Source organism: Eurypyga helias, unplaced genomic scaffold (genome assembly GCF_000690775.1).
Source record: "Eurypyga helias isolate BGI_N326 unplaced genomic scaffold, ASM69077v1 scaffold24935, whole genome shotgun sequence".
Lineage (NCBI taxonomy): Eukaryota > Metazoa > Chordata > Aves > Eurypygiformes > Eurypygidae > Eurypyga > Eurypyga helias.
In genome coordinates this window covers 21,543-39,084 of record NW_010252410.1, presented here as the reverse complement: position 1 = coordinate 39,084, position 17,542 = coordinate 21,543, and the positions used below count along the sequence as shown (strand labels likewise).

The following is a 17,542-nucleotide window of genomic DNA, read 5'->3' as shown; positions in this document are numbered from 1 at the left end:
TTAGATTTAGTAGGCAGTTACAGCATCAAGGAATTACAGGAATCTTATCCTTCCAGTTACATTCTATTACAGCATTTCTGCTGGAAGTGTAAGCAGTCCAAAATCAGTTGCCTGTGATCCTTCATCAGAAAGTTGTCAGTTCAGTGATGTGATAAGCAGGTAGTAACCACAGCCTTGCTTCAAAACCAGGGGCAGCGAATGCATGAGTGAAAGTCGCTGTATAACACAGAGTTCTGGGAATGTATTTTAGAAAAAGGCAGACTGATTATTTGCAAATTGCACTATGGGCCTTGTCTTAATTACCTGACCAGTCGTATGTTGCTTCTAAATGAAGTTGTGTGTACATTTTTAAAAGATACTGAGCTGCAAACTTCTAAGCTGTAGAAATTATTTTCACAGAAGGTATAGCCTCATTTTATGGCAGAGGCTTTAGTGGTTCTGGTGTCACTTGCTGCGTAAAGCCAACGCACAGAAGCCCCCAGTGGGTTTTGATAATTGTTGGAATTGCCTAAGATGTATGAGGATATCCTAGATGATCAGCGAGAGGAATTTCACATCCGTATTGTTCAGTCTAGTCCTAGTCAGCAATTAAATAAAAATTAGTACAGTGTGCCAGCTCTTCAGCAGCTGTTGTGGAGGATGGTTTGCTGTTCGTAGGCTACATCCTCGTAGACAGGTCTGCAGCTCAGGCTCCACCTACCCAGAACTCTTGGCAGTCAGTGGGGTGGCCAAGATAACAGGCCCTGGAATGTAAGTCCGTCCTTAGCTTCCAGTAGTGGTGCCTTAGAGAGGTGCTGCCGATTTGTGTGCTCCTCAGCTAGGAATCTCAAGTTTTTCATGTTGTTTGTCCAGCACAGATGCTTAATAGGATGGGAAGATGTTGAAACCTTCCAGTTTGATCAGACTGTATTAAAAAATAACGGTAGTTAGCAGTATTTCTTGCCAGTGTGGAGAGAAAATATTTTCTTGGAGTTTTACTGGCCTGGGTTGTGTTGTGACAAGTTACAGCGTCCCAGAACGCGGGCAGACGTGAACAGTTATGTGTTCACCGCCGCTCTTGATGGCGACTGCAGTGACGGCTCGCCTCGGGTAGGGCTGAACGCAGAGTCCTTTTGCCATTTTGATTTGTGAGGTGCTGGCAAGTGTTGACGCCTGTCTGTCGCTTGGTTTGAAGGGATACACGTTCACAAGTGGCCTCTGCAGCGGGTCAGGAAAGGAGAGCCTAACTTAGCCAGCTGGCCAAAGCGCTGCCTCGCGGTGCTGAGCAAGGGGCTGGTGTGCGCTTGGAGCACACCGCAGAGGGCTCTTTATAAGGGTATAACTTTCCTTCCTCGTTAGTTCTGAACTTTATGTGGATATAACTTTATCCACATAGGTCACTGTGCGCTGCTGGTTGTGACTGAGATCTGACTTACTAAAGCGTGTCTCTGGAAAGAGGATTTTGGTCTTTGCAGCATACAGTGTGCTGGGCTTCTGGGAGATGATGCTGAATGTGACTTTAATGCAGACTGGATCAATGCCATGTTAAATTTTGATTAGAAGTTGGTGAGATGCCTCATCAAGATGTGATCAAAGTGGGCAAGATTGTCTTGATAAAATGGTTTCCAGTTCTAAGAAGCTTAAGGGCAAGCTGCTTGCTACAGCTTGGCAGCACAGAAAGTTGGCATGTATGAAAAGCTGGTAACTCAGTTGGTACCCGACTGCTTCGTGGCTTGTTCCTCATAAGGTTAATGCATAAAGACACTCAAGATGCTGCATTCTTAGATTAGAGGAGGGGACGGGAAGAATGGGAAATACAGAATGGAGGCCATAGTAGTACAGGATGTACATTTGCAGTGTGCAGTTGACAGATTCATTCATATAGGGAAGTGAAAGAAGGATAAAGGAGGCACAACTGTGAAAGAGTATAATAGGGAGGCAAAGCAACAAACAAAGTATTTGAGTAATTTTAAGATTATTTGCCTAGAGGGGAAAAAAAGCCATGTAAATGAATGTTTAACTACATTAATTGAAAACAAACAGAACAAACAGGGGCAATGGGACAGGCAATTCTAAATGCCTAATAAGTAGATGAAAGGAATCCTTGACAGAACCATCTAGTTGATTATTAAAATAAGAGAAAAAACTTATTTATGCAGCTCATCCAAGAACGCGTGTCCAAAAAATGCATGTGAAGTCTTCAGATTAATTTCTATACAGGTACCAGTGCACCACCTTCCTGCACTTCTGAACAGAGATCATGGGGGAAGGTACTTGTGGGAATAAAATTTGAGAAGTCACTTGAAAAAAATAAATCAAAGGAAAGCTGGCCATAAGGGGATGAGGGAATAAATCCGTGGGGAACACCTTTATCTGGCACTAGAACAAGATTAAAACCAAACTGGAAGCATGTCTCTTAAAAAATGTCCTACATCCTGAACCCTCTCCTGACTTCTCTGGTGGGTTCTAACCATAATGTAGTGCTTGCCAGATTATAAATACAGATATAGATATTATTAACAATGGAAAGGACTTAAAACAATTAATGAGTAAATGCAAATTAAAGGACATCCAACCGTCATGAGAAAGCGTTCTAAACAAATTGTAAAAATCTGTAATCTTGGCAGGGACAGGAACAAAACTTTTTAAGATATTTGTCCAATATATCTAAACTTCTAAACTGTTGCAGAAACTTTTCTCATCTGTGTGTATATGTATATATATATATGCACACACATAGGCATAGTTAATAAGGATAGAAAAGAGGGTTCTGGTATGTCACTATACTTAGTTTTCCACATCCCTGTTCTTAATTTAGTTCAGTAAAAATCTGTAATAACCCAGTGGAATTGTGTTCTTTGTTGCTTTACCTCTGTGGTGGCCTTCTGCTAAGCAGAGGGGTAAAAGGAGGAGAACAGGAGGCTCGGGTCAAGCAGTTGAGCGTTTCTGTTCACCATCAGGAACAAAATGCGTCCAGAGAGAAGAGCCTGCACGTTATTTGCAGACAGGGTGGCAGCAAGTCTCACTGTGCTTCACTAACTGAACAGGTGGACGAAAAACAGCTGCAGACTCTTAACTTGTATAACAGAGCTGCTCCTTCATAAACACAGGAGATGAGGCACTTGTTTGGATTGTGCCAGAATAAATTTGGAATGATTTGATTTACTCAGTTAATTTAGAAATTATCTTCAAAAGGACAGGAAGAAAGAAGCAAAAAAAAAAAAAAAAAAAAAAAAAAAAAAAAAAAAACCCCAAAGCCCCAAACTCTGACAACTGCTTCATCTTTGTACAAAGTAGTCCAACATATATTGAAACTGATGTTTCTCTTAAAACTTGGTGCAATATTAAATCGTGATTCTGTTTGCACAGAACCTTCTTCTGTGGAGAAGAATTTGTAATGGTGCTGGTAAATTGACTTTCTAGGTGGATAAGGTTTATCTGGTAAAAAACCCCAAAGCCCCAAACTCTGACAACTGCTTCATCTTTGTACAAAGTAGTCCAACATATATTGAAACTGATGTTTCTCTTAAAACTTGGTGCAATATTAAATCGTGATTCTGTTTGCACAGAACCTTCTTCTGTGGAGAAGAATTTGTAATGGTGCTGGTAAATTGACTTTCTAGGTGGATAAGGTTTATCTGGTACAAGCCAAAATGGCTTCAGGCCATGATTACGTATTGGTGTAACAGATGTACTTCCATTGATTAAAATTAAATACGCGCGCTGCTGCTGGGGATTATGAGTCAACCAGTTCAATAAGAAGTATTAAAGGGAAACTAAATCTTATTAGTAACTGGTTACATACTGTAATTCTGGCAAGTCTTCCTGCTGGGCCTTGAGATGTACCATATTCAGCGGTCTTCTCTTGACACTTCTCCGATGATAGCGGCTCCCAGAACAGTATTTTTGCCTCAGCCATCCCAGTAATGCCTACCATCTCCGCTTACATTGCTGCAAGTATTTAAAAAGAAAAGTAGTATTGAAGTTAGAATTCAAACTCAAAGGGGCTTTTTGTTTTGTTTTATTTTATAAAGATGTTATCCCAAGCCTGTAATCTAAGTGGTAGGGAATAGGAGCTGTTAACTGATGTTGGTCTCTGTGAGTAACATGTATTCTGAAAGCTCTAGAAATTAAAGAGTTAAAAGCAGTAGGCTAATTGGCGTATCATGGGTTCCAGGGATAGGACGCAAAAAACCACTTGAGTGTCTAGGATTTAGAAAAGCTGTGCACAGCTTTGGAAGTGTCGGTGGAGTTCGTGGTCTGCTTATAATTAGGAATCGTGAAATACAGTTTGAAAAGGCTCTAGGATATTCCCCCAGCTTGTTCAGCTAACGTGGGTTTCTTACAGTGTATACTGGTTTTGATTTCCTCCGCCGCGCTACCTGAAGCTCTGCAACAGGCGACTCTTGATTTCGTCATGTACACCGAGCCTGTTGTTACCTTCTTACCTTCCCAGTCAGTACACGGAATTGAAATGGGTCAGTCAGTCTCTTAAGTCCTCGAGCTCTCCTTAAAGAAAACTAGTTAGCACATCCTTTTTAAAACAGAAATAGAGGTTTTGTTTTGACGCTACTGATGTGTTAACTCTTCAATATATAATCTTTAGTTGGTTTTTGTAGGGATACTACAGCATGAGGCAAGGAGCAAGTGTTTTGTTGGTGTGCCACGTTAGGTATCTTCTTCCCCATGTACCTGTGCTGTGCTTACAGAAGAAAGAAGCGTATGCATGAAGTTAAAGAAGAGCCCATTTTTAATTGTCTTGTATGCACAGGAGACACATGGCCTAGTGAACCTGAACATAAAAATCTAGCTGAGACTCTTATTTCTAATTCCATCTCTCTCAATACCTTTAGGGAAGTAATTTGCTCAGTCTTTGAGTCATTTTTTCAGATCAGAAAAATGAACATAATAGCCACCTACCTGCCAGATGTTGGAGGAAACATTTTTGAAGGTGAAAGTGCTCTACCTCTCCTAATCAAAATTCTTTCTTTACACTGCTCTTGTTTATCCCGAGTCTCACAGGCACACATTACAGCTTCCCCAGGACTGTGCACACAGAAAGCTTCTGCTGGTCGGTGGGAGGCTGCTGCAGGCTGCTCTGGAAAGGAGAGATGCTGCCTAGGAAATGTCCCCCTCAGAATGAATCAAACATGTTAACACATGGACAAACAAAAAGCTACTCACAGAAGTACTGATTTTACTAATGCGCTTTATATTGGAAGTGAACACAGAAGGCCCCAAAATAGGCTATAATCATCTGGCAAGTCCTGAGGCAGCAGTACCAGCTAGTTCAACTGGCAAGGCTTTGGTGGGGAGGAATGATGCCCAGTGAGTTTTGGTGGGGAAAGTTGGAATTCTTCATAGGAAGAAGTAAAGGGGGGGGGGAAATCACTCCAATTGCTGCATCAGAACTGGGAGGAGAAAAAGGATATTGAAAGGAATCCTCAGAATTTGCCTTGAAAAATCTGGATTCTTTCCAGGAACTAGAGGGGGGTTTGCCCTACAAACCAAGTAAAATATTACCTAATGGAAAATGCCACCTGTGGTCTTAAATTCCATATCTGAGGTACAGGGAAGTGTTAAACCTGAGTACTGGAACTTGACACTACCCGGGTGTCGTCCGGAGTTCTCTGCCTGGTTGCTTCTCAGGAAATGGCACGAAGATCAGTGTGCATCATTTTTCACAAAACTTAACAGCATAATTTGGGTCTGCGTCAGGCGCTTTTGGTATTGAGTGTTTCTGGCCTTGGAGAAAAGTTTCAAGAGCTGGAAAACTGTATTTATGGATATTCTAATCGCTAAGGTACAGTGTTTTCTTCAGTAGGCTTTTAAAAGGAACACATCTATGTCACTATCCGTGTATGTACTGAAAGGGAAATGTTTACCTACCAAGGGTGTTCACCACTGTTGAATGTTCCTGAGTTGCTGAAGGGTGCTCAGGTGTGTGCACAGGTGGCGTACGGGGGGTCCTGCAATGTTCTGCACAAGCAGGAGCAGGGGGTGGTGTGTCTTCGCACCCACAGCAAAGGGGAAGGGTGGCTGCGTACGTCACTGGAAGCGCTCGTTTTCCTTTGGGGTGTAAGTACAGCTGCTGAATGGAGCTGTGTTTCCTGTTGGTTAGAGGAAGACTTGTAGCAGGAATAGAATTGCATGGAGCAGGATGTGGACTCTAAGGGACCCTGGACATGAGGTGTACAGTAGGGGATAAAGACAGAAAAATAGATTTCATTTAGGTTTAAAAGAAATAGACCCGCTTCTCTCCAGTGGTTTGGCCAGCAGGCGTAGCTGCTGTCAGCTGTGGATCAATACGGCGCAACCTCTAGAACGCTATTTAAACCCAAGGCGTAAATAATACAATTCGGGAAATCTGCTGAAAGCCAAGCCTGGAATCATATTTTGAAGTCAAAATACACGCAGGATCCGGGAGAACAGTCAGAATTAATACAACACGTACAGTGTGTTAGTATAGGCCCTTTCATTATTTATTCCAGTTCTTTATTAGTAGCCTTATCTTTCCTGCGTTTTCATTGGGCTAAACAGAACGACACACATACATTATTGAATCACTCAGTATTGCTTGCTGTTTTAATTAAGTTACTGGGTACACTTTGGCTTTTAATTAAATTCCTAGCTTCTGGGAGAAGTGTATTAGCTCAGGTAGGCTGGGTGTGGGGAGAATTCTAGAAGTATTAGTGCTCACCTAGCTCTTTTGAAAATGTCAGTCACGGCGCAGCCCTGCATTGATGCTAGGGCAGCTCTGCCGTCCACCTGCCCTGTCTCAGGGGACTTTGGGGGTGTTTTAGATTTCACACTACTCTCAAATCTGAATGTTCTCCATAGGAAACAAATACTTTCTTCTATGCTGGTGCAGCCTGTGATAGGAAATTTTACAAGAGTACTACCATTTGCAATAGTGTCACCTATTAATACCGTTTTCCCCTACTTCATTAGGTGTCGACTCCTGGACACCAGAATGCCTTTTTGGCATAATTCTGCTTTTTTACTGCATATCCTATTCTTTGGATGCATTCTCCCACATCCTACAGGAGACAACTGTGTGAACTAGGAATGGTATGGGAGATGCAGTGTTGTTCCAACGTATTCTCCACCCTGCAAGCGCGGCAGCGAACGTTCCTTTTACAAGTCTAGCAGTGATATTCCTCCTGAACGTGTCATTGCAGGATCACGTGATTATTCAAAAAAACACAAACTCTCTTCCCCTACCTAAGTCTAAAGATCTAATTCTGAACTCAGTTTTTCTTCTCCCTCAAGTTAGACGTACACTGGTGTTGGCTGTCCGCCACCACTGTTGATGCTGCCAGTTGTTGGGAGCGAAATGGTTTCTTTGAAAACTCTCTTGTTAAATTAAACTTTAATAGGTTTTTGCCTTCGTGCTTCAGCCACTGTGTATTTTGGAGAAAAATGTTTCTTTCAGTTATACTGAGCAAGTACATGACAAATTGAAATGCTAACTTCTGTGAAGTCACATCTATCACCGCAGATGAACCGGGATGGCACCCCAGTCCTACAGACGTTCCACAGCAGTGGTCACGCACCATTTGTGCTAGCTGGGGAGTCAGCTTGCAGGTCACAGTGGCTGCCTGTGCCTGCCTCCTGTGGACTGCAGCTCTGGCAAGAAGCTGAGGGCAGTGTAGAAGGTTGGAAGGGCAGCCTGCAGGTGAAACGTGTGGGTCAGGGACTCCGGAGTTGTGAAGCAGTTCAGAAGCGAGTATTCCGTGCTGCATCTGCGGGAGTAGTCAGGTACCGGAGTTGTTCTGTTAGACTGTGTCTGATAGATGTTGGCCTTAACTCATGAATCCAGAGTGGAACGAAGAAATTGTAATGAAAATGTAGTTACTGCAATTGTAGAATCACAGACTGGTTTGGGTTGGAAGGGACCTTAAAGATCATCTAGTTCCAACCCCCCTGCCATGGGCAGGGACACCTTCCGCTAGACCAGGTTGCTCAAAGCCTCATCCAGCCTGGCCTTGAACACTTCCAGGGATGGGGCATCCACACCTTCTCTGGGCAACCTATTCCAGTGCCTCACCACCCTCTCCGTGAAGAGCTTCTTCCTGATATCCAATCTAAACCCCCCCACTTTCAATTTAAACCCGTTACCCCTTGTCCTGTCACTGCAGACCCTTGTAAAAAGTCCCCCCCAGCTTCCTTGTATGTGTTCAATGTGCTTGTGTTCTGTAGAACAAGAAAAATATTTGGTCCAAACCAAAAGAATTAATGACCGTTATTTTGTGGTGTGGCAGAACTGCGATATGACCCTGACTGAGACCCACAGGATTTAGTAAGACCTGAGCCACAGCAAACTATTTTTAATTGCATTTTACTATCACAAAGCAGCTATGCTGTATTTAGCAATTTGATTCACTGAGGATTCTTTGAAATTCGGAAATAATTTTCTGAAAACCTCAGGTTCTTCTTCTGAAGAGGCTCCCTACTTCTGCCCAGTTGGTATTCACTACAGCAAAAGCAGGACTTGAAATTGGAGAGTGCCATATCTTAATTTTTCCTACTCCAAATATGCTGTCTTCAAAGAACCTGGAGGAAACTGTCTCTCAAGTTCTTCTCCATTCCAAAGTAAAGGAGCTGATGTAGAACGTCCTTAAGAATTACTGATTCAGGGAAAAAAACCCTGAAAAATCATCATGTGCTCTGCCCTCAAGTGATATAAATTCCCTGTTCAAAATTTGTGTCACATTTAATGCAGGAAAGATAGTTTGACAGCTTTCTGAACAAGTAAAGTAGTAAGATGAATAGGAAAGTGAATTTGAAATTAGCACAAATTGGGATAAAAGGTAGTCTGTTTGCAGTCTCCACAGTGCAGACTGCATCCCTTGCATGCTCCCTACAACAGCTTCCCAGGCTCACGATCTTTAAGGAAATAGAACGCACTTTAAAACGCAGCTTATACGTGACTGAACTTGGAAATACAAAGCCTGTGCCCTGCAGTCCAAAGAACTCTTGCAAAATATTTAACCATACCTGTCCAGTGCCTGGTACAGGAATAAGAAGATGTCATCTGTCTTTTGTGTACAATTCCTTCTGTTCATTTCCTGGGCACTTTTTTAACCAATAGCTTTTTTGTCCGTAATGCATGCTCACCCATATTGCTTTACCCTTTTTGTGGTAGACAGCCAAACGGAGCAAGAAAGGAAAAGAAACAATGTTTCTTCCCTTCTTTTCTCCTAAGCTTAAAACCAGTAGTAGAAATACAGAATGAATCTGCAGCATCTTGTAAGCATCCCGTGTCTCGGACATAAAATTTTGTGCAGTGTCATCGATGTCGCGGAGCTGTGCGGTTCTAGCATGAAGCCCGAGATTGTGACTGATTGAAGAGCAGGATGGGAGACCCAAATGCACGTCCAGTCCTGGGGACAGATTGGCTGGTTAAAAGAAACACTCTGAGGTGTCTTATACCAGCTTTTTTCCTCTTTTTTGATTGTTGTTGATCATTTTGGAAGTCATGAGTGAGTATAGGCAGTCTATAGAAAGAACAAAATACTGAAAGGCAGGTTGCAGTGACTGTAGCAGGTGGCTAGAAAAACAAATTAATAAGAAAAGTACACTTCTTCCTACTGCGTGTTCCCTGAGCCTTTGGCAGCTGCGGAGCTGAAATGCCTTGAGAGGGCGGTCATTAATATACTGTGCCTTAAGAGACGTCTAACTTTGAGCTCTTAGAGGCTGACATCCACTCTTCTTGGAGTGGAAATGATAGCAAGGAGTGCCTCAAAATATGTTTTGTGGAGTTTACGTAAATACACCTGTTTTGGTTAAAAAGCTTCACTATAATGTGGTTTACTCCCCTTTCCCTTTGGGAAGGAACGACAAGATTCCTAGGCAAGTTATTCTGAACTACTTAGCACTTAATCAGTGTCCATGGCATCTTAAAAAGCTGGGAAAGGGAAACGGGAGAATAGTTCAGCTCACTTACTCCCAAGAGCTTGTTGCTTGGCTTGCTGGGATTTGGTTTGGTTTTTATTGAAAATGTCAGTAAAGCTGGATGTTCCTCGCGTTGCGTAATGAAAGCTGACAACGCCAGCGCAGAGCGTTCCCCACAGAAGAGAGGGAAGGGATAATTAGAGTATATGCAAGAATGGAGCTGTCTGGAAGGAGAATGGTACAAGACATCGGCAGAGAATACATTTATATTGTGAAATAGGAGTGTACACAAGCTGCACTGGGAGTCTTGCTGGGCTGGACTATACCACGCTGTTCCCTCCTTCCATTGCTGGATGTTCTTTCTGAACGGTCCCCAAAATATTCAGGGAACCAGCTAGATTATATTGGAATCCAGAGGGCAGGTGTTTCCTGAGGTACTCGATGCATAAGTCTTTAGAGTCCTGGCTTTGTATCTCAGTAGCTATTTGTTCTACGCCTGCATTCATTTCTTCTTACCTGTTGCGGGAGTTGGAAAAAGAAAAAATACTTCCCTCCCCCACTTCTGTAATAGCTTTCTCATTAGTATAATTTCCACCACGTTTAGCCATCTTTTCAGTTGGAAGGGATGGGGAGATCCGTAAGCGTTGGTTTGGGATTACTGGACGCTTTGGGGGAACGATGCCCCGTTGTTCTGAACAGCGCTGCCGCAGCACGTGTCACCACAGGAGCTCTGCCGGTTAACCTGCCTGCGTCGGCTGCGTCGTGTGAGATCCTGCAGGTACGCTCACCTTCTCAAGGGATGCGGTGAAAATCTCCTCGTGCATGGAGATCTGCCTGTAGACTCCCACGTAACCTTGCTGGATAATTCTCTTTGGTAGAGAATTTTTGCAGCGCCTTCATCTCTTCAGGTTACAAAGTATTTTGCAGTTCTGTTTGAACCTCTGTCAATTAGAATTTCAGGTTAGCAAGAAAGGTGAAATCGCATGTGAAGCATGTGGAGAAGCCAGAGCGTGCGGCACAGCATTCCACACAGGAATAAGGCCGGGCCGCTGTGAAGACTAGTGCTGAATAGGCTTTGTGTCAGGGATCTGTGCAAACAAACAGATTGCATAGGGGATCTGTACAAACACAAGTTGTTTATTAAATAAAATTGGGAAATGGCCTGAGCTGAAAGTCTGGCAGTTTTGAACTTCTGCCTTTTGACTGGGGAAGGAAAGTGATAAATAGCAGCACTTTTTGGGCAGGTGAGATGAGTTTAAAGCGTCAGCAGCTCTGATTTTGTGTGGTAATACTGACCACACCTGCCTTTACCTACCAGTGGGAGCTTCTCTGAATTACAGGGGGTCACTGCAGTGTCTAAGGCTAAACTTCCAGAGCGGTCACTGCATGCAAGGAAAACATCAGTGCCTAGCTCGAACAATTAAGATGATTGATGGTACTTGGTCATGAAAGGCTTCATCCTTTATTGTCAGCAATGCTATGTGGATGGCTTAGCTTGCAGAAATGCAAACACGTGCCTCTGCGTAAGTGGGGTTCTGTTTTCTTCAGCGGATGGATCTGCCATATGACAACACATCCTCTGCATGGCAGAGTCCAAAAGTGCTCTCTATTCTTAAAAAAAAAGCCCAAAAAGTATGAATATACTGAATATCAGGCAGTTATTACGGGTAACTGCAGCAGCGTGCAACTACTTTTTAGGTAACATACATCAAGGTGTTTCAAACGTGGACGCTTTTAAATGTTTTTAAGCCACTTTGTAAACGTGTAAGCTGTACAAATATTTTATAAGCTTATTTGGCACTTCTGGCAATTTTCAAAACATGCTCACAAACAAAACAAATCTGTCTTCCTTTAGCAGCTTTCTGAATGCCTCATCAGTGAGATCAGGACGAGAATCTTTGGGTGGGAGCAAAAGGAGCTTCTTTCTATCCCGATGCCATTCACCTAACAGGGATCATGATATTTATTATGTATTTTAGATAGCAGTGGGGTGTTCTCCAGCGGTACATTAGAGGAGTCCGGGACTGCTGGATGCCTGGCCAGGGATGTCCACTACAGTAGTCCCACCAGTGTGTTGTGCTTCTTCACCAGTAGTTTGCGGTAATCTAGTTGTTGGGCATTTGTCCTGTGTTGCAGAAAGTCTTGGCTGCTTTCTGTTAAGAGGGGAAAAAAGCAATTTAGCAAAATCAGGCACCCTCCAAAATTACAGTTTGGCTTCGTGTTGTGGATTATTATGCCCTTTAGTTAAATTGTTTCTGATGCTTCACATATCATTTTATTGGTATTTTAGCAGCTTACTGTTTTCAGAATTTGAAGAACAAGTTAAGAATTAAATGTAGGTTTTAGCTGAAATATTTGCTTATTGTCATTCTGTGCTCTCCGTCAGTACGCTCAGTATGACCAGCCAGCGCTCTGGAATGAACAGTGAGGAAAATGCAGCCATTGTTCACCATCATCCCCACACAGCAAACTGTAGGTCTGGGTACTCTCTTGTCTGGAATATGGAAGATTATTTTCTTTTCTGTCCTCTCCAATCACCTTTTCCCAGCAGATTGCTCAGGAATGATGAAAGCAACTTCACAGTTGATTGCATGTGATCTTGAGACTTCCTTTGAATTATGATTTTTTGAAAAGACCCATCTGTATGGGTACAGGTAAGGCAGAGGTGCCACACTGCTCTATGGCTTTAGCCATTCATGCTGTGATGAAATGGAAGTTTTGGTGATCTATTTTGAGGTGGTTTCTGGGTTGCTTAGAGGAGCTCAAGGGTTTTGAGGCACTACGTAATGGTTTTCCAGGATTGTTTGCATTAGAGACCCAAGGAGTAGGCAATTCCTAGTTCACCTCTAACATCAGAAAACAGTAATTGCAGTGCTGTGAGATGTATTACATTTACTAGACTGAAATCAATGCTTGGAGTGGAAGTCTGGCATATTTTTGGTTGATGACTAGGGTAAACTAACTTTAGTTGGCAGATGGATTCCCTTTGCCAGTGCTCTTTCCCCTAGCACAAAGTTATTTTGTCTTTTAGTTATAATGTGCTAAAAGAAGCATTTTTAACGGAGACAACCGGTATTTGGTATCTTCCATAATGAACTTAACAGTACATACACTGCAAGAGTTCATTTATCTCTCTTGCTTTATAACCATAAAAGCAGAGTTCTCAGGAGAAAAGGCTTTACCTCTAAGTCTGGATGGGGTTTACGGATCCAAATAGAAGTACATATGTTGGCCTTGTGCCCCAGTGCACATAAGTTGAGTGGAACTGCTGTAAAAACTGAAGGTCTTGATGTGGCATCAGGCTTTGTGCACATGCAGACCACAGAATGTCCGCTCGGATGTCCAGACCAGCAAAGAAGCAAGGACTGAATATAGCAGTAATACCTTAATTGAATATATCCACTCTGAATTAATGAAAAAATGTTCAGAACTGCTGTTACTCAACTGTGTAACAGTATTCAAGTCCTTTACATTTTAAATTTAAAACCCACAAAAATACAGGTGCCAGTCTTTATAGTGACTTAACTCATTTGGAACAATGGGACTAGAGATCTGAAGTCTCTCTTGGAAATGAGACTTACAGAATATCCCCATTGCTAATTCAACAAGAACAAACCCCCTCCATAAGAACAGCCAGTATATGCAAAACTGTCTTTAGCAGTGTTCAAAATGGGTTTGGGTGTTCTTTCATTGGGTATGATCAGTTCTAATTAGCTGTACTTATTGAAATAGATACATGAATAACAGGTTTAGATCACTAAGTTGCTGAAATTAGAAATACTTTTCTCATAGTCTGGGAAAATGAGAATCCCCTGCCATTCTTGGTGGCCAGTTACTGAAATGACATTCCAGAATGCAAAAGGAAACGCTTGTCGAACAGAAAAAACAAATATATTTCATTCGGAATAAAAACAGCACGCAGTATAGCTTTTCCTGCGTGAAAACAGGAGCTCTGGAAAGAACTAAAAGGTGTTCTAGAATAGAAATGAAGACATGGCAAAGCACAGAATAGACCGTATTGGCAGGGTGGCAAAGTAGGAAGGAACATCATGAAGCTGCACTGGCCTACAGAAGGCGGGAGGCTTTGTGGGTGGTGAGGAGATGGAGCAATTGGAAGGGCAAGTGACAAATCATGTTGCATGTGTATTTTCTTAGCAGATTTATAGAATTGTCCAAAGGGTCTTGCTGAAGCCCTGTAGGAGATTGTGTACGTGTTCAAGATGTCTCCGAGATGGCATTTCTCCATGTGCTTGTTAACCATGTGGAGAGGAGCTGTACAGCCATCAGGGTTTAAACCCTTTATTAACCTACAAGGGACTGAGAAGACTTCAGCCCACTCTGTACCTGCGGGGTTTCTTGCGTCTGCTTCTTTCTTACCCACTGCAGATAAGATGAACAGCTTGATTTTTGTGCTCACTTAGTCAGGTATTTACGTAACCCTGTGCTGCAGTGGGTGTTGGTTCTGTGATTTGAAGTCTTATTCCAAGAAATAAGGGAAGCCTGCAGTCCAGGCTTTCTGTAAGAGAACGGAGGGAAATGCCTGTTCAGTACTGAAACTGTAGTCCCGGGGTGTTTTCATCTTAACATTCAGACCTTGAATTTTTGGCACCTCGAGAAAGGTATTTGTCACATTTGAGCGTCATATGACCCAGATTGAGATTGAAGTGGAGGCCGTGATCTCAAAGGGCGAGATATCTATCAATTTAACCTGCATCTTCCCATCCATATTTCTGAATCCCATATACACAGAAAACTGGTCTTTCTTGCTTTGTCCCTAGAGCGGGGTCGCAGAGCCAGCCCCAGATAACAGACGTGCCTTTTCGTAGCTGCTGCTGTTGAAACACAGAGCAAAGATGAATCAGTTTTTCTCCACTCTTTTATTTTTTTTCAATAATTCCATGTGTGATACTTTTTTCCTTCCCGTTTTCTTAACGATGACGCTAACATAAAGGTGGCCTGTTGTTCTCTCCTACAACTGATGTTTTATAGTCCAGGAGCTTGAAATAGTGTACACACGTTTTTATATACGTGTGTGCGTTTATATATACATGCACAAACACACTCTCAATCATTTGCTCATTTTTATCCTTTTCCATCTCAAATTTCATCACTTTGGGGATTTAAGATCTTTTGAGCATTCAGGGAGCACAGTCATGTAAAACATTCGGTCAGAGGCAGAGTGATGCTCTTGGCACCATCAGGCAGGAAAAATATTGCGGCACAGGCGATACTGTACTTCGTTTCGTATCCGGTGGGCTATAGGAACCCTGTAACTCTTTTCCCTACTTCATCACCTTAATACTGCTTATCACTAGGTAACATTCATTTTACAGGTACGAAATTCGAGGCAATCTCTTTGCTGTTATGAAGTGTTAGGGCCAAATAAGAGAAAAGCTGATTTTCTTTGCAGACTAGAAAGAGGCAGCTACTGAGATGCCCTCCCTGCCTGCAGGCAGTGTGCTTCTGAATCCCATGCTCCCTGGAAAACGGAGTAACACTGACCAGCTTTAGACAAAGAGACAAGAACCTACGTCTTTTCAGCTACAGAGCGAGAGGATGTGGCATGACATGTCCCTGTGTCAAATGCCTGTTGGCCCCCCCGTGCTGAGTGTCAGAGCAGTTCATGAAGAGAAGCTGCTGAAACTGGAGCGGTAATGGAGTAGGGAACCCGCCCTGGGTCACTGCCGACTCGGGGTGCTAGCAGGAAGGAGGAAGCAAGGTGCTGAGATTTAACCGTTCTGGCCTCAGTGCCTGCTTGGGAGCTGAATCACGGGTACCACAGGCACGAACCTCAGAAATGACAACCAACTCCACATTCAGTAGAAAAGACTTCAGTTGAGGTGATCGGCTTTGGGTTTTTCTGAACATCAGCTTTGTTACTACCTGGGCATACCTCCTTTAGACGACTCTGGGGGCTTCCCCTGTAAGATGAGAGGATGGCAAAAAAAAATTCCAGAGCTAATGACTTGAGGTTTGATGCTGTCTTGATAAATACGCAAGAAGATGCAGTAAATAATCAGATGTTTACTAATCCCCTGTAAGGAAGATCAGTAATAAAGCTGGCATTCGTTTCTGATCACCCCCAGCAGGTGACCCTTTGTGTCTGACTCAGGTAAGGTCCTGCCGCTTTAACCAAGTCCCTAACTGTGTGGTTTTTCTCTCTCCCTTTCCACGGTAGGCTACGTGTTCTGCATGTTACATCGCCTGCCCGAACAACACGACTGCACATTTGACCACATGGGACGTGGGCGCGAGGAAGCCATTATGAAAATGGTGAAACTGGATCGGAAAGTAGGGAGATCTTGCCAACGCATTGGCGAAGGATGTTCCTGAGTGCAAGACTGCAACCAAAATGCTGTTCTCTTAGTTCACTAATGTTAGCCTTATTTAGGACAAAGTCAGCCAGACACCTTGTACTAGGCAAGTTTCAGACTACAGCCAATCAGTTTCCTTTCTTTAGCCAACCATCCTGGTACTGTAGTTTAGGGGTTGATGGTGGTTGACATTGATTTCTGGCTGGTTACTGAGGTGCCTGCTAGCCACCGTATAAAAATAAACCATGGAGAAATAATTATTTTTGAGCATGGCTAGTGGATTTAAACGAAACAAGAAAAATCCAAAGGCTTCTGTTATTGCTGGAGTCACTCTAAAAGCCTTACGCTGGAAACATTCCAGCTGCAGAGTTAAAACAAGTAGTTGAATAGAAGCTGGTGTAAGAGTTTGCTATGCACACGGCTTTCGGACAAACTGTTTGATGTGCAGCCTTTCACCTCGTCACTGCTAGTGAATCCTGAGGGGGTGAAATACTACCAAGAGCAGCAACTGCAGCTTCTTCAGCCCAGAAGACCTGACTGGTCACTCGTGCCTTCATCGCGTGTGGCTTTTGAGTTGGGCACTGTCACCAGCATCAGGGATTCTGTTCGGGTAGGAACACCTTTCTGGTTCTTCCCAGGAAGCCAAAAAGAAAGGGGGACAGAGATTCTTATGAAAAATTTTTATATCTATCTTACTATAAGGAACCTATCAGGGTTTGGTTTTGGGTTGTTTTTTTTGCTTTTTTCCTTTCTTCTCAGTTAAATTATGCTCTCCCTTGAAAGCCCACTCCATCCCAGAGCAGTAAGCAGTGCATACTTTTTACGTGGCGTCCACGGAGATTCTGCACGTTGTGCGAACAGATTCCACGTGTGCAGCCATTCCCACCAGCCAAAACCCGATTGGCTCTTGTTTGCCTTTTGCTAAGTGCAGGTATCTGATAATTGATCAAATAAGGCTAATTCACAGCACAGTAGCCATGGCTGGATTCTACAGACTGACTTTCTGTAGCTAGACTTATATATTGGGGGGGTGGGGAGGGGAAAGGACATTTTGTAGCAAACGGAATTCAGTAACAGTATTGGGGAACAACCGGTGAAACGCCCTTTACCAGACTGAATTTGTGTTCCTCGCTTCCCGAGCGTCAGTGAGGTAACGGGATGGGCTCCGTCAGCCCCGCGCCTGTGCAGCGGAACGCGCTCCTGAAAAATCTCTGCCCGCGTCGATTGCACAGCAAATACAGCAGGTGGATGTGAGAAGGGTCACACGGGGTTGAGTGGTTTGGATCTGGTTAGACCTGTGGTTCTGTACTACGGTGTGTCACGCTGAGATGAGCTGAAACGCGCCCGTACAG

General features: G+C 43.2%; 1 protein-coding gene across 1 annotated transcript in view; it reads left to right on the top strand.

Moving 5' to 3' along the window:
• ZFAND3 (zinc finger, AN1-type domain 3) overlaps positions 1–17,406 on the top strand; it is a 48,882-nt gene extending 31,476 nt beyond the window's left edge. Inside the window, exon 4 of the mRNA XM_010152382.1 lies at positions 16,055–17,406. Coding sequence (XP_010150684.1) covers positions 16,055–16,209 — 155 coding nt within the window. The 3' untranslated portion in view covers positions 16,210–17,406. The remainder of the gene's footprint in view (positions 1–16,054) is intronic.
• Positions 17,407–17,542: the final 136 nt, after the last annotated feature.